General features: G+C 44.3%; 1 protein-coding gene across 4 annotated transcripts in view; it reads left to right on the top strand.

Annotated features, from left to right (window-relative positions):
* The window catches only part of STRBP (spermatid perinuclear RNA binding protein), an 89,011-nt gene that overhangs the window by 48,781 nt on the left and 20,773 nt on the right, over positions 1–19,457 (top strand). For 2 of the 4 annotated variants that reach the window (XM_034793862.1, XM_034793859.1), the window contains exons 3-10: positions 1,374–1,591; positions 6,930–7,095; positions 10,099–10,243; positions 15,986–16,080; positions 16,498–16,593; positions 17,148–17,259; positions 17,877–17,974; positions 18,455–18,566. In XM_034793862.1, coding sequence (XP_034649753.1) covers positions 1,374–1,591; positions 6,930–7,095; positions 10,099–10,243; positions 15,986–16,080; positions 16,498–16,593; positions 17,148–17,259; positions 17,877–17,974; positions 18,455–18,566 — 1,042 coding nt within the window. The remainder of the gene's footprint in view (positions 1–1,373; positions 1,592–6,929; positions 7,096–10,098; positions 10,244–15,985; positions 16,081–16,497; positions 16,594–17,147; positions 17,260–17,876; positions 17,975–18,454; positions 18,567–19,457) is intronic. The other 2 variants (XM_034793860.1, XM_034793861.1) reach the window with 2 other exon arrangements.

The raw sequence follows: 19,457 nt of genomic DNA, 5'->3' as shown, positions 1-19,457 counted from the left end.
ATGCTCTTTGCTGAATTCCCTCTGGTCTGTCAGGATTTTCCTAGTGATGTGTAGTTGCTCCAGACCCAGGTGCAATATCCGAGGCTTGGCAGCACTAAACTCGTAGAGCGAGAGGCTGCTGGGCTGCCGTGCCGTGGCGGGCTGCCTCTGCACCCAGCATGAGGGGAGAGTTGCCAGTCTTGGCACGTCTAGCCAGGCAGAGTTGTTCTCCCAGATTGTCAAAGCCCTGTACGCAGTGCAGCTTCTCTCAGCCTCCTCCCCAGGACACCTCTCTTCCAAATTACCTCCCCCAAAACAAGACCACTTCCTGGCACTTCCTTCATGTGCATGGAGCCCTCGAATTTCCTCTTTGGGACCAGACCAGCTGACCCCTGGGAGCCACTCAGGGGCTGGGGGTCTGAACAAAGGGACAGAGTACCCCAGAATGCACTTCCTTCCTTCGTAGTTACTATTTACTGTTTGTATCTCATGGTGACTAGCGGCCCCACCCAAGCTTAGTGCTGGTCTGTGCTAGGTGCTGCGTGGACACAGACATGGGCACAGCCCTTGCCTAGAAAAGCTTAGACAAAGAGAGGGAGGAGAAACCAGGCACAGAGGGAAAGTGACTTTCCCAAGGTTACACAGCAGGTCAGTGGCAGAGCCTGGAACAGAATCCAGATTTCCTGCTGCTTCATTCATCCCCCTGCCTGCTAGACCTCCCTGGCTCTTTATGCTTCATCAGAACCATGGCTTTTTTCCCCCAAAATGAAACTTTCTTGGCGAAGTTATGCAAGGCAAGCACCCAACAATACCTTTATTAACCATTGCAGGTTGGATTAGCTAGGACAGTGCTTGACAGGTATTTATACCAGCCATTTCTGTGCATGGGCACTTCCAAGTGCATAGTCCCTGTCCTCAGGAGCTTACAGTTGCTATTGGGTGATGCTGATAATATGGGGAATAGCAGAAGGGAGTGAAAAGGCTAGTTCTGGAGATCTCATTTGTGGAGTAAAGGAGATAGAAGAAATTTCTCCTTCTTGCATTTTTCTAGCTCTGGACCTGAGTTTTTCTGCCTGTAGTTTGGGAGCTGATACAGAGAACGTTACAACCTACATTCATGATGGCCAAGTCACAGGCACAACGTGCTGTTGCACTTTGCTACCAGTTTATGCCGGTTTGGTTTTTTTCAGTACTTCACATTTAATCGGCTGGGTCTCTCTACTTCAGGTAGAGAAGAGATAAGTTCTGCCATGATTCTAGACCTTTGTTATCCTAAAATACCCCCTCGTCTATATTGGGGAGGATTCCCTTTCAAATAATGCCCTTCTCTTAATAAGCCAATAACTCTTTTTTTTTTTTTTTTTTTCCCCTACTCTTTCCCACCTCTGTAACAGAGATCTATCCGATCTTTTGCTAACGATGACCGCCATGTTATGGTGAAACATTCAACCATTTATCCATCTCCAGAGGAACTTGAAGCTGTCCAGAACATGGTGTCGACAGTCGAATGTGCCCTTAAACATGTCTCCGATTGGATGGATGAAATGAACAAGTCTGTGAAAATCGAGGGAGATGGGGAAGCAAAAGAGGAAGCTGCAGAAAGTAATGCCAAGTGAGTTAGTGAAGCCTCATAATGAGCTACTGTACTACGATGAATGGATTTCTCTCCTGCTCAATAAGGGCCATAGTGTTCTTTGGCTTTGCTGGTTATGAATGTTCATAGCAGGAAGTAGATGTGTCTGGACTCCTTCTGAGATGCGAGCACATTGCGTGAGTGCAGGGAGTGAGTAATGAACAGGAACCTGGTCAGGAGCTGTTCTCACTTTTAAGATGAAATGTTTTAAACTTGCAGTTAACAAATAGAAGAAACAAACGCATCTCCCTATAACTCCCAAATCGAAATCCGCAAACATGTGACGTCAGAGCTGTTTCAGTTTAATGGGCAAAAATGGATTTATAAATGTGTATTGTTTATTCAACAGGCTAACTGCTCCAAAGGAGCCATTACTGTACATCGTGTCATTCTGTACTGCATAAAACATCTGTCGCTGCACATCTCTCTGTTCCTTGACATGGTGCCAGATTTTGCTCTTCTAGTTTAACTCTGACAGTTTAGGAAACAGCTGGAACAACTGGCCCCTTTTCAGGTTTTTATGGCTAAAGATCTCGAACTCAGGCATTCTTGGCTCTCTAGGGCTGTACAGATAACTTAACGTCACGCTCTGAGCCAGGTAAGTGTTATGGCCAGTTTAGAGATGAGGGAACTGAGGCACAGAGAGGCTGATTTATCCAAAGCCACATAGCAAAATCAGTGGCAGGACCCAGTCCTGTGCTCTCATCAGACCATACTTCCTCCAGTATAACGACCTTCTTGGGACATAATCTGATTGGATCGTTAACATAACATGGTCTGAGAGCCGGTTCCTGGATTTTACCTCTAACTTTCCTTGCTACAAGTGGTGGATTATTAATGTGGGTTGCTGCTGGGTGAGTTTTTGCACAGAGAGTTCTGATCTGGTTTTAAGATTGGTGTGGAAAGGTCTCTGTGATCCATGCTGATCTGCTACATTATCTGAAATCTCTTATTGTAATGGAAGGGCTCTTCCGTTTTTTGGAGTCATGGGTAAATATATTGGGTAGTGCCCACGGGGTCAAGTGCTAGTACTCAGCACTAGATAATATATTTTGATGGCCAAATTCTGCTACCTGCCCTTGTGGTGAATATCACTTTACTCTGGGGGGGAGGGATAGCTCAGTGGTTTGAGCATTAGCCTGCTAAACCCAGGGTTGAGAGTTCAATCCTTGAGGGGGCCATTTAGGGATCTGGGGCAAAAATCTGTCTGGGGATTGGTCCTGCTTTGAGCAGGGGGTTGGACTAGATGACCTCATGAGGTCCCTTCCAACCCTGATTTTCAATGATTCTGTCAGTAATCTCATTGAAATCCAGGAGAGCTAATTCTGGAGTAAGGTACTTCTCAGTATGAGGTGAAGGTGGCAGACATTCAGCTCTGAGTCAGCAAGACCGTATCCTTAAGTACTGCTGTATTCGTTTATCTGGGCTGAAGATTTCATTTACTGGTTCAGTGTGAAGGAAGCAGTGATCACCAATCTGTCATAAAAATTACCATAACGAACCCTGATGTGCATTGGCAAATCCTAAATCTGACCATTCCCTATCGTGCTGGTAACGGTAACATAGTCTTTAGTTATTTCCAGGTCTCAACTTAAGTGTCAGTATAAGAGTGAGGGAACTGGGAAACAAAGCTCTGTTTTTCCTACTAGCTGGACATGCTCCAGTTTAGAAACAAGAAATGTTCCATATTAGTTGAGGAAAGCTCTGTATGTGAGCGCTCCCACAATCTGCTTAAAAATCCCAACAAATATGGTGAAATGGTAGAAACTCTCTCATGCACCAACATTGCTAGTCAAAAAGTTTCTCCTTTGTCTGGATTTGCTTGATTCTGTCCTATGCACATTTCAAGGGCTTGGGGTCTCTGGGAAATGTGCTTACTCAGAGTGAAGTTTCAGAGAGAAGCCCTGCTAACAGGCACCATATAAACAGACTACAGTGAGCTAACTGAGATGCACTCACCAGTAGCCGGGTCAGCGCATAATGTTCTGGGCAAAGCAAACGCCCTACAAGTGGGTCTGCAATTTAGTTGTCTGTTTTCTGAGCATCCTTTTTTTGACTAATAAATATTCTCAGATCCCATTTCTGATCTTCTCAACATTCTTGGGCTTAGCCTGAGCAGCGAGGTGTCACTTTTTAGTGCGAAATGTATGTGGAGAATAGAAATGGCAAAATATTTAAATTTCATGACTTTTTTTTACATAAATTTGGTTTAAGGGAGTGGGATTGTGTGGACTCCAGGGAATAATAGCAGCAGATTGATAGGCTACTTCCCTGGAGATGGGCAGTTAAGCTGTGTCATCTTCTGTGGAAGATAATTAACGTCAGTTTTCTGCTGAGCCGTGGACTTTCTTGATTTCTCTGACTTTAGGTGGGATGCAGTGCACGTTGTGTCAGTAATTTCCAAGTGTTGTTGGCAGCATTTTACTTTCTGCCATGGATAAAATAAGTGCAGAATGGGCTTTTTAAAACGGTTTTGGTGAAAGTCTTGGCTTGTATTAAGTGCTGTTGGCATAATCAAACAGCCTGACTTCAACGTCATGATTTTGTGTGCAGGATGTTTTATGTTCTTGCTGCGTTCTAAATTTAGAGTGCATTTTTATAAGTGCCCAGGTCCCCTCTCTAATAAATCTCCTGTCTACAGATGCTCTGACAAAAAGTCAGCAGGCTGGAGAATAGCAGGTGTCAGGTGTCAAAGCGCAGACATGGAGAGTTTGGGCTATTTCTCTTCCGTCCCCCTCTCTCCAGCTGGTTTTTATAAAGCAAAAAGTCGAGAGCACTTTCTGTAGAATTTTGTATCAGAGCCAGCCGCTTGGACAAATCAGCGAGTGTTGCCTGCTGGCCTTAAAGGTATGAAGAATTTACATCCATCCCTGCTCCTGCAGAGGAGGGAACGTGACGATTGGAAGAATTTTTACAAGCAGCAAAGCAGGACAAAACTGTGATGGAAACTAGGGCAAAGAATAATCCGGGCTGCTAGCTGTGTGAATCTCCCCTTCTAGCTGTGACTGGTGCCACTTCTCCTTCACACCACCTGCCTCCAGCCCAACTGACATGGTGACTCGCTGGCTGCCAGCGCTAGCTCTGGGTGGGGGAAATGTGGGCATGTCCAGACAGTGGGGCTTGCCTGAATGCCTTTCCTTTACAGTAAAGAAATCTCCGCTGCAGCAGGTCTCTTTTCCACTAGTCTGGGCACAAGAATCCAGGGGTAGCTCTGAAACCCACCCTTAGCCAGAGTTGAACAAACTGTGACGTAACGCTGGCTCTGGGACTTCTTGGCCAAATTTAGCAGATTGCAGCCGGGAAAAGTTGACACTAAAACAAGCAACCTGATTATTATTCATTGTAAACATTTACAGTGCAGTTTGCATCTTCAGCATGCTGTGCAAAGCATTACCAAACGGTTCCTCCCGTGCCAGAGAGAGGCAGGTGTTTGCCCTGTCGTCGCGTATGAAACGAACGCTGTCCGGGCAGCTCAGGCTTTATGAAAACAGACAAAGCCTAGCAGCATTAAAAATGTTTCTGTGAACTTTGAAACTCCTCAGTGGAAATCCTTTTTTTAGTATGTGGTGGATTATTTTAGAAATTCCCATGCAGGTTCACAAGGATAAAAGAAACAATTCAAGCTAAACCCATCACACCCTGCAAAATAGTAAGTTGGTCACTCACAAACCATTTTTAAAAGAATTATTCTTCCCTGCCAGATTAGAGCCAAATGCTGCAGCATCTGGTTAATTTTCTAGAACCAGCAAGTGAAAGGGATTTACAAGTTCTAATGACTGGGGCCCTGCAGTGGGAGTCAGGAGACCTGAGCTCTATCCCCAGATCTGCCACTGACCATCTGGTGTGACCTTGAGAGTGTCACTTTCCTGTCTCTGCCTCCTTCCTTCCCACTCTGGCCTTGGCCACACTGGCAATTCACAGCGCTGCACTTGCTGTGCTCAGGGGTGTGAAAAAACACCCCCCCCCCCCGCCCCGAGTGCAGCGAGTGCAGCGCTGTAAAGCGCCAGTGTAATCAGCGCCTGCAGTGCTGCACGCTCGCTCGCAGAGCCGCAAGCTATTCCCCTCGGAGAGGTGGAGTACTTGCACCGCTGCGAGAGAGCTCTCGCAGTGCTGGCGGCGCGACTACACTCGGCAGCGCTGTGAATCTGCGAGTGTAGCCAAGGCTTCCGTGTCTCTGCTATTTAGGTAATAGGAGACAGACCTTGTCCATCCCTTCCAAGTATACCCAGCTGTGCCCGTGTAGGTGAAGGCAGACGTATGAGAGAGGCTCAGGGTGCACTAATGACTGTGGATGATCAGATCCTATCCCGGTGTGAGATGTTCAGGTGCCACTAACTGCACAGCTGCCTCTCTAGCTGAGGCTGTTTTCGCCACTCCAACGCTTACAACCCTTCCCAGGGGGTGTGGAGCACAGTGATATGCCTACTAGCTAGTGCTGCAGCATCCAAGAGGCCTCTCTCAGGAGTTCCTGCGTGTGAATGGCAGTAGGTGTGAGTGCTGCTCTTCTGTTTCCGTGGATTCCTGCTGGTTTGTGCACTCTTGGGCTGCTCAATTGCTTGTTGTCAGCACTCAAAGCTGAAGTGTCATCTATCTTGCTTTGAAACCGATGACATTTACTGTGGCTCTTGAGTCTCCAGAGAAAACCAGGAAAATATTTAAGTCTGATTTCTCAGCCTCTGATTCTTCTAGCTTTCAGTGGTGAGAATTTTTGAAGGGCTCCTACAGGGACGATTGCTTGAAATGGGGAGCCTTCCTAAAGTATCTAGTGTTTGCAGTATTCACAAAGCTACAGAAATGGTTTGCACAATATTTTGAAGTTACTAGCTTAAAAAAATACACGTAAAAGAAGTTGTAGGCCCCCGCTGTCGGGCGTGCCGGGGCCCTGAGGAGCATAAGTCTCATTGAAAGACAATGGGGCTTAAGCTCATAAGTGTCCAAGTCACTTTTGAAAATGGGTCTTAGGCTTCTAAGAGCTGTTCTGAAAACTTGACTCCAGGCTCGTGTGCGCTCTCCTTCTCCTGCAGTTAGGCAGTGAACTGCTTGGAGCTTCGTAACTTAATCCAAACCTTTGATTCACAATTCTGCGACTACAGAAGCGTTGCCATGCATGTTCACATTCAGTTCCGTCATTTTCCTGTTGGCTACTTGCAGAAAAGCAGTCAATGCTTTTCATGAACCTGTCACTGATGCGTTGCAGAAATGCTGGAATTGTTTCCATCCGTCTCTGTTCCCTTGCTACAATAGGGGGGTGGTGGTGGTGGTAGTGGGTTAAGTGTGAAAATATTACTGTAATTATTCAGACATGTTTCATTTCCAGGGATCAAGGTGGTCGGACCTTATGTGGTGTGATGAGAATTGGTTTGGTTGCAAAGGGCTTGCTGATAAAGGATGACATGGATTTGGAGCTGGTTCTTATGTGCAAAGAAAAACCCACAAAGACCTTGTTATATACAGTCAAAGACAATCTCCCAATCCAAATTCAGGTAAGTTAATTCGGGTAGTCCTCCAGCTCTGATTGATAGCACTGCAAGACATAGTCAGCTAAAAGCTGCACTGGGTAAAAGCTGAAATTAATTTGATACCAAGAAAAATACAAGCGGTAAAGGTACAGAGAGCAAAGACTGTACTTAGAATCTAGGACAGCGGCTAGAGCTCGAGAGACCTTAACCTGATGGGTAGAAAGGCTATTCTCAAAGCCGCCTTTGCTAGTCCTTGTTCCTGACATCAGTCCTGCTATGCCCTCCAGATAAGGCCTTGGCTACACTTGCAGCTGTACAGCGCTGTGAGGTAAACCTGCCTTCGTACAGCTGAGTAGGGAAAAGCGCTGCCGTCTGTCCACACTGACAGCGCAGTGGTGTGGCCACACTTGAAACATTTGCAGCTGTGTTGGGAGTGGTGCATTATGGGCAGCTATCCCAGCATTCATGTGGCTGCAACGTGCTTTTCAAAACGGGGCGGGGGGGTGGATTGTGACAGGGAGTGTGGGGGGAGAGAGAGTGCTTTTTGGAGCATGTCAGCTCTCTATTTTGCAAGTTCCGAACTCCGGGCCCCCTGCTCATTCATTTACTCACTCAAAGCAAGCTGCAAATTGTTTGCTTTTTCTCTGTGGTACGAGCTTTGAAACCGGCACTTCCGCATTCCTGCAGCCCGGTCACAACAATGGAGAGGATTGGCCACTTGACAAGGTGATTAGTACAGCGCTGCAAGCGTTTACACTCACACCCGTGAGTCGTAGCCGCTCCGCTGCAGCTGTTGTTCCTCTCCGCCATGTGGAGTACCTGCAGCGGTGTACCCAGGGAGATACAGCGCTGCAAGTGCCCTGCCAGTGTGGACGGGAGTGAGTTACAGCACTGGGGGAGGCTTTACAGCGATGTAACTTGCAAGTGTAGCCAAGGCCTAACCTTCCTATTGGAGAAGTCACCCATTGGGACTCTCCCTGCTCTCACTCCTAACACAGAAATTAACTGGGGTCTTAGGCCTTGGCTACACTCGCAGATTCACTCCGTTGCCACGGCAGCGCTGTGAAGCGCGAGTGTAGTCGCGCCGCCAGCGCTGCGAGAGAGCTCTCTCAGCGCTGTATGTACTCCACCTCTCCGAGGGGAATAGCTGCGAGCGAGCGTGCAGCGCTGCAGGTGCTGATTACACTGGCGCTTTATAGCGCTGCGCTCGGGGTGGGGGTGTTTTTTCACACCCCTGAGCGCAGCAAGTGCAGCGCTGTGAATTCCCATTGTAGCCAAGGCCTTAGATCTCCCTTCTCCTGAGCATGTCAATCTGGCTCACTCTGCCCAGTGTGTTGAACTTCCCCATTACAGAAGCTTTGTCCCTCAGCTCTGCGTTTAGCTCGGTGATTCTGAAGTGACAATAGGTAAGGTTAAGAGTTTGTCATGGTTATTTTTAGTAAAAGTCACCAACGGGCAATAAACAAAAATTCACGGGCGCCTGTAACCTGTCTGTGACTTGACTAAAAATAACTGGGTGGGGCAGGGCTGATGGGGAAGGAATGACAGCTGGAGCCCCCCCCCCCACCACAGGGGGCAGGCACACAGTCCTGCCTCTGACCCCAGCCGCAGCTCCAGGGGCAATTGGGGGACACTGGGGATGCACAGCCCGAGCTCCAGCCGCAGCTCCAGGGGTGGTAGAGGGAGGAACGCACAGTCATAGGGGTGGGCAGCGCACAGCCCCGGCTTCGGTTCCAGCTGCGGGAAGGGATGCACAGCTCCGGCTCCGGCTCCGGCTCCAGCCCCAGCTTCAGCTGCTGACAGCTGAAACCGAAGACGTCACGGAGGTCCGGTAAAGTCACGGAACCCTAAATCATACCCTTAACAAGAGGCCCTTCTGAACGGTCAGTGGTCCTGGATCACGATGAACCCTTGATATGTACTTAGTTTTAATTTGTACCTTTTTGTTTTGGTGTGTAAAAAAGCATCCTGTGAACAGATGCAGCCAGTACCACCTCTTATGAAGGGAGCCCAGAGTTATAGCTTCCTTTGACACACCCCTGGGCCTGAATAATTAGTCCAGCCTGAAGCTCATGACATGCACTATTGCCTAGAGCCTGTGCCCCAACAAATACCCCTTGCAAGTAGCTCTTTCTAAACTAGGTGATGAAACTCATTCTCCCTCCTTCCTGGTTTGCTTTCTTGTCTCATGTTTATTTCCACATACAGTGTACACGTTTCTACCATTCTTGGGAGCTATACTTCCCATTGTTCATTTGTTTGCACACAAGTTTTCAGGTTCTATGGAGGCAAAGTCCTACTCTGCAGACACAGCCGTCTCCGTAGCTGGGGCCTGGTGGGGACATGTAGGGTAGTGGCGAGGGTATGTTGCTTGCCTGTAACAGTTTTTTTCTGGAGGAAGTAAGTGCCCTAGATTGATCTCCCTATTTGTAAAGACACGGTGATTAGAAAGGGTAACTCTTACATGCTTTCTGTGGTTCCAGTTCTCTAAGCTGGTCCATGTGGATGGACCCCCATCTCCTACAGAGTCCCATTGAAGCCAGCGGGGCTCCATGCAGGTGCCGAGGTCTTGTCCAGGCAGATCGGCTGGTAGGACTGGAGCCATTTATTTGCCTGCATCTGCTGCTAATTGTCAGGATGGTGGTAAACTGCCAGGGGTTTTGCATTTAGAGGCAGCATTGCCAAGAGTTAGATCCTGTAAGAGCCTACAATTGCTGGCAAGTAATTCACCCTTGGGCAGCTTCAAAAGATGACTGATCACTGTCTGCACAATGAGCGGGATGCTGTAGTGCATTTATGCTGCCACCATTTAGCGTTTTTCTGGTGAACAGCTATTTATGTTGTGAAAAATTATTTACAACGTATCAACTCTTAGCTGAGGGTGGAGGGCCAGTACCTGGCAGAACCTGTGTATTGTAGCAATGCGAGTTCAGGGGTCATCTGCAAGGGGCAAATGTTTCTTTAGGAGATGCTGCCTTTACCATGGTTGATTGGGGATTTTTGAAAATGTTTCTTGATGCCTTTCAGAAACTTACAGAAGAGAAGTACCACGTGGAGCAGTGTGTGAATGAGGCCGCTATTATTATTCGTAACACAAAGGAGCCCACCCTAACACTGAAGGTGATACTTACATCCCCTCTCATTCGTGAGGAAACGGAGAAGAAGGACGGAGGTATATAGAGAGAGTCGTTTTCCTGCTTCCCTCAGAATTTTCTCCGAAAGGCTTTCTGACCGTGTAGCACAGGGTTAGTTTAGGGAGTGAGGTCTTGTTTTTGTTGTATACTGTGTGTCATCGTTAGCTTGGCTCACCTCTATCGGTTACAATGATGGTTCTTTAAACAGCCAGCAACCATTTAATTTTCACATAAATATATGTAAAATTCCATTTGCCGTGCAGACAGCATTATTATAGCCTTGACTCAGACACCAATTAGATCTTGTCTGAAAGAAAGCAGAACTAGTTATTAGTTAATAATTAAGCAGTGCCTGCACAGTCGTGTTTTTAAATTAAATCAGTCAAATTGGACTGGTTCATAAAATTATTCCTATTGTATAAAACTGCTCTCTTAAAATGCAGTTCCTACAAAGCTGTCTCTCTTCCTGGCACACCGATTTTGCTCATTATTGATGTGTATGTGTGTTTCTATCTTTAAGGTAAGAACTTCCTAACTAGGATACAGTTGAAGTTAAAGCTAAAATACTGCACTTCACTTCTGAAGTTAATGTTGTACCTACTGTCCCGAATGTAAAAATATATTTGGAAAATTATGCATCCTAATTCTTCCCCATCCATTCTTCCCTCTCTGCTGGGGACTTGCAACTTAGCCACAAGAAACTCTTAAGAAGCGTTGACTCTTAACGTCTACGAGATTGGAAAGAAACCAAGCGTAACACACAGAGCGAATGCAGCCGTGTTTTATTTTATTGTAATCTTCTTGTCAATAATTTCTGCTTCCGCTTCCCAAACCTATGCTTAGAAACTTTCCACTGGATGATGTCAGACCTTTGACCAACTGGCCACTCTCTGTCATGACAACTGAGGCAGCTGGGCCCATGTGGGCTAGGGAACTCCCTATTGCTCTTTTCCCATTTCTAGACTTGCCACAAGTCCCTTTGCTTATTCCCCCTTCCCACATGAAATACCAATACACTGAGAAATGTTGGTCAGTTTCTCTTCATTTTGTGGGGAGAGGGCAGGAAGGATTGATTTTTCAAGTGAAATACAGCACTTAGGCAGCAGTTGGAAGCGCAAGAATCTTGCGATAGAGATGAATAGCAAAGATTCATTAATAAAAATGTCCAAGAATTCCCAAATCACTAATGAGGCTCTTGTGCAAAAACACAATTGTTTTTCTTTAAAACAAAAGCCAGATATTTGCAGACTACTGCACATTTTCTTCAACTTCCTGGCAAGTGCTGAGTTGAGGTTTGTTTCCATTGCGACAGATACACACTCGTGAGACTGAGCACAAAAATTTATGGGAAGGTATTTTTAACATCACTGTGTGCATGCAGTTTTGCACAAATGTTTCTTCCTGTGTGATCCCTTTCAGGAGGGGATAGTGCCTTCCTCTGCTGGAATAGAAACCTGGACTTCATTAATTTGGGACTCGTCTGCTAAGCTGAATGAGGACATTAATTTTCACACTTTCTTGTTTTAATATATTTGTCGTTTTGTTACTGATTTAGGATATTAAAATATTTTTCAAAACTTTGTTCAAAAACCTTGCAGTTCACCTCTTAAATATAAAGATTGTCTCTGCAAATTTGTGATAGTGCTGGTAATAAGAGCTGTTGTGAGATCCACCCCTACCATAAAACTGATGATTGTAAACTGGTTAACACACCTTGTTCTGAAGTCCAGATTCTTTTGTAGTTGGCTTCAGTTTCTGTGACGTTCACTCCCTAGTTTATCTGAACAAAGAAAACTTGTAATATTCCCCTTCATAAGTTAATCAAACATTTTTTCTTACTGTATTAAGTAACCAGCTAGAGGGGGAAAAGAGAAAATTTTTCAACAGTCTACAACCACTTCTAGTCACTTTGAGCCGTTTTAGATTTACTAAGTGAATAAAGTTTCAAATCTAATATCAAGGGGAATATGTTGAAAAACGATTCAGGAAAAATAATTTAATATAAAGGGAAAATATTGCAACTCTTCTTTTGATGCTCCTGGACAGTGCCAGCCAAATACATGTGTATTTCATATGTCATTTTAAAAACTATTCCTCGCTTTTCTTTACTTTTTTCTGATAGAAAAGCTTTTCAAGTTCTTCATAATTTGCTTTTCATCTTGCTAGTAAGAGGAGCCATTCTATTCCAGCTGCTGCTTTTCTCTTTGTTCCTTAGTTGGCAGCTGACTAGTAGTATGCTAAGAGGCTGAGGGAAAGGCTGGGTGAAACTGACCAAGATTTCCAGCAGTATGGTTTGATTACAGTCACTAATCTATCCTCTAACCAAATAAGCAAGGTTAGGTGCAATGGAATTCTTTCAGTGCTTCCATTTGTTCTGTAGGAATGTCGCGTGTACCTTCATGCCCTGATGTCAGAATGCAGAGAACAAACATTCCTGGGGTTCTCTTTAGTCTCCCCCCTCTTTTTTTTTTTTTGAGAAGTGTTACTACATTTTAAGCATTGTTTGTTCTATTTGTTTTTGCTGTTTGGTAGTAAAAACAAATACCAGACCAGTGTGTGTGCATTTCAATATTCCTTCCAAGCAATCTCCTTGGAGCCATTGTACAAGCTCTGTTTTCTCCTTGTTAAATGGGGAGGTCAAGTGTTTGAATCTGGTGCATTCTGCGTCAGAGTGAAATTTATGTCCTCGGCAAGTTTAATATCACTCATGTCCCCCAAAGAACAGGATCTCTGTGAACTAGGCTTTCTCAGTGCCACTCTGGAAATAGTTGCAGTTACTAAACCTGTACATTCAAAATAAGAAGTAACTTCGGCCACCCAAATAGGATGGTGCTGAAAACAACCGAGTTCAGTAACTGAGCAACTGCTTCATAATCTGTCTGACACCCAGGACCTCGGTGGGCAGAGAGAATCACTGATGTTCTTGATATCCACAAGAGCCCTTGAAGGACCTGCAGAGCAAGCCACAGATTTGCCTCCTCTCCAGAAAGTAGCCCTGGTAGCTATAAACTAACGATGTTGGCAGGGGAGATTATGGAAGGACTCGTTCTGTAGGTGTTGCAGGCTCTGAATTAATGGCTGGTTTTTATTTTATTTTTTTTTAACAAACTCATCAGTGCTGAGTGTCCTTTTTAGAACTAAAAAAGGAAAAGAAGAAAGCTCCTCGTACATGTTTGAAAACTTTGATTGGATCTCACTTTCCTGACCAGCAGAGCATGAAGAAACATGCCATTCTAATGAGGATGTCAAAAGGGAGTCTGCTGCAAGTCGCTCACCCCTCTTCACTGCCTGTTCTCTTCATCTTTCTGTTTAACAGAATCTTGCACCCAAATGTTGACTGCCTGCAACATCTGCAAAAGCTGCCCTGGAAACTCAAGGGTTAATGTAACGAATGCACTATTTTCAAAGGCATTAGTGACTGTGGCCTCTTTAAATAACCTCTAATGAGCATCAACATGCCACTGCAAAAGTAGGGTGTTGTATTTATGCTGTTACAGTGAAGCCTATTTAGTCACCTGTACAGTAACAGACAATACACACCATGTTCTGGTTTATAAGTTAGTGGTAAAATTAAGTTTGTTTCATCAACAGTTGTAACATACTCTAGCAAAATGTTGTACAATCTCAGTTGGAAATAGACTTCATGGACTTGCAAATTCACCTTAATTGTTAAAATTGAACAATTTTGCAGTCAGTCAACCTTTGCCATTTCTAACTTCTAAAGAAGATTCTAATCACTCATTGACAGTAGCTGTTTTAAGCTTTAAGCAGATGTTTATATTGTCCCCAGTAAAGGGTTTTGTTACAGAAACATTTAAAGATTTGTAACACATGTTGTGCTTTCATAACCAATAAAACACAATTTTCTTCTTGTAAACGAAGAGGAAATTTGAAAGTAAAAGTCTTAAATTCCAAAGCGATGTGATGCAAAGTGACCTTTTGTGCTTGTAAACAAATACCTGCTAATCCCATATAAGACTTTGCAGCTCTGATTGGGAGGACAGGAGTGGAGATGAATTTTAGCGATGCGATTATGTTGATGAGGATAACAAGAAACAATGCAAATATCTGCTGCGAAGTTCATCAGGGTCAGAAAGTAAGCATATAGCACTTCAGTCCTTTGCTGGGAGCACAGCCAACAGATGCAAACTAAACCCACAAGCTATCAGACAAGATGTCTCTGTTTCTGTTGAGCTTCACACTCTGGTTTTTCATTACCTTTTATCCATCATGATGTAATGGCTACAGCTTTGCTAGACCTGTCTCCCTAGCCAACAGCATAGGAAGGGAGGCCGTTTTGATATTAAAATAGCAGTACCATGCAGCGTAACCTGTGAAAACAAATGGCAGCTGGGACATTAACTGTAAGGGTGCAGGTGGGTGTGCGCATGCCCTGTATACAGTGGTATCCATTTTTTCTCCTAAGTAAAATTAAATGTTTTGCTAGTTACTGAATATTGCTTTACCTGGCAGGCATCTACAAGCCGGTTTGGGTTCAGTTTTTCAGTCAGCCCCACATGGCTATCTCTGTACAAACCCATATGAATTAGCTGTTATGAATGATGAAAAACAGTATTTTTCTACATTACTGCCAATTTCAAGAGGGGCAATAGAATAGATTCCTAAGAACAGTCAGTGTATTTATTCAAAGGGTTATTTTGAACTATGGGTTGGTTAGTTCCCAGTATGTGCTGTTATGTCAGTTAAATGCTATTGACTAAGGAAGTTAGCCCTTAATCCTGCAGAGATACTTAGACATGTGTAATTCTATTCATGAGGTAGTATAATCACATGAATGAAGTTAGGCATGGGCTTTGTGGGTTTACAGAATCAGGGTTTTAATAATTTGTTCCTTTTAAAAAACGAGAAAAATAATTTTTTATGGAACGAGATGTGATTGCTAGAAGAACTTGGTAACATGCTGGATTTAAAAAAAGGCGGGTGAGAGTGTAAAACTTAACAGAAGATTTCAGTCTTCTGCGTCTCAACTCCGACTTTAGTTTGTTTAGACAACTTCTGTTGCTGTTGGGAAGAGAAGATTTTTATGAAAGAAAAACAATCTTGAAATTGTTAACAGGATCTAGAAGTTTTAAAACTTCTTTGCTGCTTTAATTTGTTACCTGGTTACACACAACACTACAGTCAGAGTGAAAGAACTTGTGTATCAAAATGTAAAGTGCACATTAACACAAGTTCTGTTTTTCTCCAATTTGTTTATATAGAGTTAATATTGAAGAGAAATACACTTCTCCACTGTTAATTGCTGTGGCTTTGATAAAGATAAACTGGAAGCATCTTCAAATTCCCAAAAGGCATCTCTAAATCATTCTTCAATGCTTCCTGCCTCTGAGGCAAACTTTCTTCTTCAAGAAAATCTTCTCTTTGTTGAGAAGGTTGCTGTCAGTTAGTAATTCTGTGCTGATTTTATGCACCTGGAATAAAACCACAAACGGGAGGGAGGAACGAAAGAAGGAAAAGTGCTACATAGCTATTTTCTGCCCTGAAATGTGTTCTACATTTTTAATAAGATCCCAGATTGTCTGTAGCAGTGGCCATCGATTTTGTATAAGGAGTGAATGCCTTTTGCTTCTGTTGGACATGTGCACATTTACTACCTTTTTAATGGCTTGTTTGAATTAAATAACACAGTGCACTTAAAAAAAAATTAATTTTTTTTCTGGGAGTCTTATTAGCTCATTGAGATGCTGCCACTCTTTATGTACTGTGACAGAAACCCCTTGGTCAAATTGTATCTGTCTCTTTTTATCCCATTTTACCAGTAGATAATGTTGCGATGAAAGATCCTCCGGACTTATTGGACAGGCAGAAATGCCTGGAGGCCTTGGCCTCTCTGCGGCACGCCAAATGGTTTCAGGTTGGCTATTTGTTCTTATCTTATTGTTATTGTAGCCTTATGAGGTTTAATTTGAGACACTTTTAATTTTAATGCCTTTTTTAATTTCTGTCTAGCCCTTCTAGAGTGCAAGTCTAGAATTTCGAATTCTGAGTGCTGTTCTGTAAAAGCGACGACGCTAGGTAGCTAGCCAACTGGTCTATAGTTGTCATGAGGCTACAAAAGCAATTTTAACATTATGCTTCTTTTTACTGTTAAGCCTGCCTTTCTCTAAAACGCAGCATTTTGCTTTTATGTAACTTCTTTTGTTTTGCATGAAACTGATTAAGTGCTAATTAGTAATCGTATTAAAGAACCTATTCCAGGACTGTACATTTAAAAAGCAAAATTGAAGGCTGGATTTCAGCAAGTGTATTGGAACCATTTTGTTTGTTTTAGGCCAGGGCAAATGGACTAAAATCATGTGTAATTGTTCTACGTATTCTGCGTGATTTGTGCAACAGAGTCCCCACATGGGCACCGCTAAAAGGATGGGTAAGTGTGGAACAGGAGTCAGATGGCAACTAGGTTTGTAAAGTCAGACCTTCAGTAAATGGTCACGGTGTCTTGTGAGGGCTGTAGAGTGGGCATGTGAAACTCAGCTCCCTGCTTCTTTCCCTCGTCACACCCATTAAAACAATCTTTTGTTTAAAACAATGCCTGTGGAGCTGAGGAGGGAGAGGGGCAGCTTGTGTCCATTTCAGTAACTCTGTATGGTGCCTGGAAACCATGGCAATGGGCACAGTGTCGGCAGGGCCTCGTGTTCTGTGGAATCCACCCCTTGCCATAGAGATTTGACACTTTTAAAAGCGTCTCACTGCCAGAGCTGGTGCAGGTGTAGCCTTGGAAATGTGAGCTCAGTGTAAGTCACCGCAGTGGAGTTGGTGGTACCCTTCTGCTGGGAAAAGCTGCGCACTGTAGAAATCCACAGGTTGACAAACACCTCAGGGTCACTAGGAGCAGCGCCTCACCCCCATTGAAATGACTTCTTGTGTTTAACTGCAGCCACGCTCTGGCACCTGTACTAATTCTAATTTAATGTCTTTTAGCCACTAGAGCTTATATGTGAAAAATCTATAGGTACTTGTAATAGACCCTTGGGCGCTGGGGAGGCCTTAAGACGAGTGATGGAGTGTTTGGCGTCTGGAATTCTGCTTCCTGGTAAGGGCCCAGAATAAATTCAGACACACCAAAGATTGATCATTCCTCTGTTTTGAAATGTGCGTGTTTTCCATTCCTGCATGTTTTAAAATGCCTGTTCTCAGGAGCAGCAAGCAGAAGGCTTAGCATGTGAATTGTTAGCAAGACATTGAGAAGCTCCATGGTTAACCTAAAAATATACCGGCCCTATTAATAGTTGTAACGTCTCTATGCTGCGGTGTTACAGCGCCTGCTGGGAGTGGAGTGTTCACAATCGAATGACTGCTGGGGAATTAGAGAGAAGACCATGGGCCAGATGCTCGGCTAGTATAGATTAGTGTTTGGAAATCAGTAGTTCTCCCAGGTTTTCAAACTCCAATGCCAAATTCGTAGCCGTTGGTGCCTCTGTCTTAGGTGTACAGTATGGACAACAACAATTTAAATGACCCTTCTCGTTTAGGGGGTAAAACCTTAGGGTTAGCTTGTTCCTAAGGCTGTTTCAGTCCCCACCGAGAGAGATGGGGGCTCTGCACTCATCGGAGAGTAGAATTTAGCTGTTGTGACTTCCACTTGACTCCAGCAGTCTTTTGGGTGGCGTTTCTGACATGTTCTGAACTGTCTTATTTTCCCCCTTGTAGGGGGCCCTGGCCTGCATGATCCCTGTGAGCGGGAGCCAACAGACGCTTTGTCCTATATGACAGTGCAGCAAAAAGAAGCCATAACACACAGTGCTCAGGTAGAAAACCTCTGCTTCCAGGAACCTAAGTGTCATTTCTGCTGAAGAACATCCGAGTCCCTGCATTCAGTTTACCCCTTTGCTCAGGATGGCTTTTCTTGCAGTAGAATCATGGCAGCCCTTCTCATGCCCTGCACTGGAAGGATTAAATAAAAGTTTTGAGAATATAGGAGTTCTATTATGAATGACATTTTCTCCTTGAGAGGGCCCCAAAGCTTGTGCTTCATGTAGGTCCCACTTTAAGCACCTGTGGCGCATAGGTCCCGTGCTGGTGCTCTGAACAGGGGTGAATTCACACAGTGTATCCCAGAAATGGCTGTTTCTGTTCTCTCTCTCTCTTGCTCGCTAATTAACCCTTTCCATAGAGATTTGAGTCCTTGCTCCTAGGAGAGATGTTGATGCTGTGTCTAGAGTTTTAATCAGAAGTTCAGACACCTGGGCAGAGCATGGCAGTGATGTCTCGTTTCTGTTCTTCCCTAGCACGCGCTCAGACTATCAGCCTTTGGTCAGATCTATAAGGTGCTCGAAATGGATCCTCTCCCATCCAATAAATCCTTTCAAAAATATCCCTGGTCAGTTACTGACAAAGAAGGTAAGTGCAGACTGTCTCTTGGGGAAACGTCCTTAAAAACACAATCAGGATGTAACCTGGGTGCTAAGCTGGCTCTTTGGAATGTAGCTTGGTGAAATTCTGGGTTATGTGCTGTGTGTGTCAGAAGAATGTTGCTTTTAAAAAAAATGACGATAGTATTAGAGGAAAATCTATCAGCGGTCTCTAGTCACTAAATAATAGAACATACAAAAGAACGTGGAAAATGTGACCGCTGCAGTGTAGCATGTGGTTTTCTTCTGATGTATGTCCTCCTTGGGGCATGGGGAGTAAAGTAATGCATGTCTCTTATGCTAGGGGAGCAAGAGCCTTTAGACAAGCCAAAATGAGCAATATTAGGTCAGTGTCCCTGCTCAGATTCACTGCAAAGAATCCCTTAGAGAAGGTGGTAAAGTAAAATAAAATTGTCCTAAAAAAACTCTCTAAGCACAGTATTGTTACAGTTTTTACCCTGGACTATCTATTTAAAAAAAATGAAAGTAGCTTTCCATAGTTTGAACCAGTGGTATTCCAAATACCCAAACAGTACATCAGGCAATCCTGTTTTTCCTCCTAGCTCCATCTGTCTCACCTGCTCTTAGACCCTGAAATGAATGTGAAGTATATTTTCTAAGCAGAATTAAAATGGTACAGGTCCTTAGCGCAGTGATATTCAATTAGGTTTTCTGGGGGGCCGAATAAGGCATTGCCCAAGTCTTGGCGGGCCAGAGGGCTCTTTCAGTGTTTGCTCTCTAGTGAAAGCATGTCAGTTCTTTGCCTGGCTGGCAGGGGTCAGCAGCCTATGGCACATGTGCGGAAGATGGCATGTTAGCTGATTTTTTTTTTTTGATTGGAGCACAGAGTGCTAGTCCAATTAGCGGTGGTTTATTTTTC

The sequence above is a fragment of the Trachemys scripta genome, chromosome 17 (assembly GCF_013100865.1).
Source record: "Trachemys scripta elegans isolate TJP31775 chromosome 17, CAS_Tse_1.0, whole genome shotgun sequence".
Taxonomy (NCBI): Eukaryota; Metazoa; Chordata; order Testudines; family Emydidae; genus Trachemys; species Trachemys scripta.
Note: the sequence above shows the minus strand (reverse complement) of the source record. Positions and strands in the feature narration are given on the sequence as shown.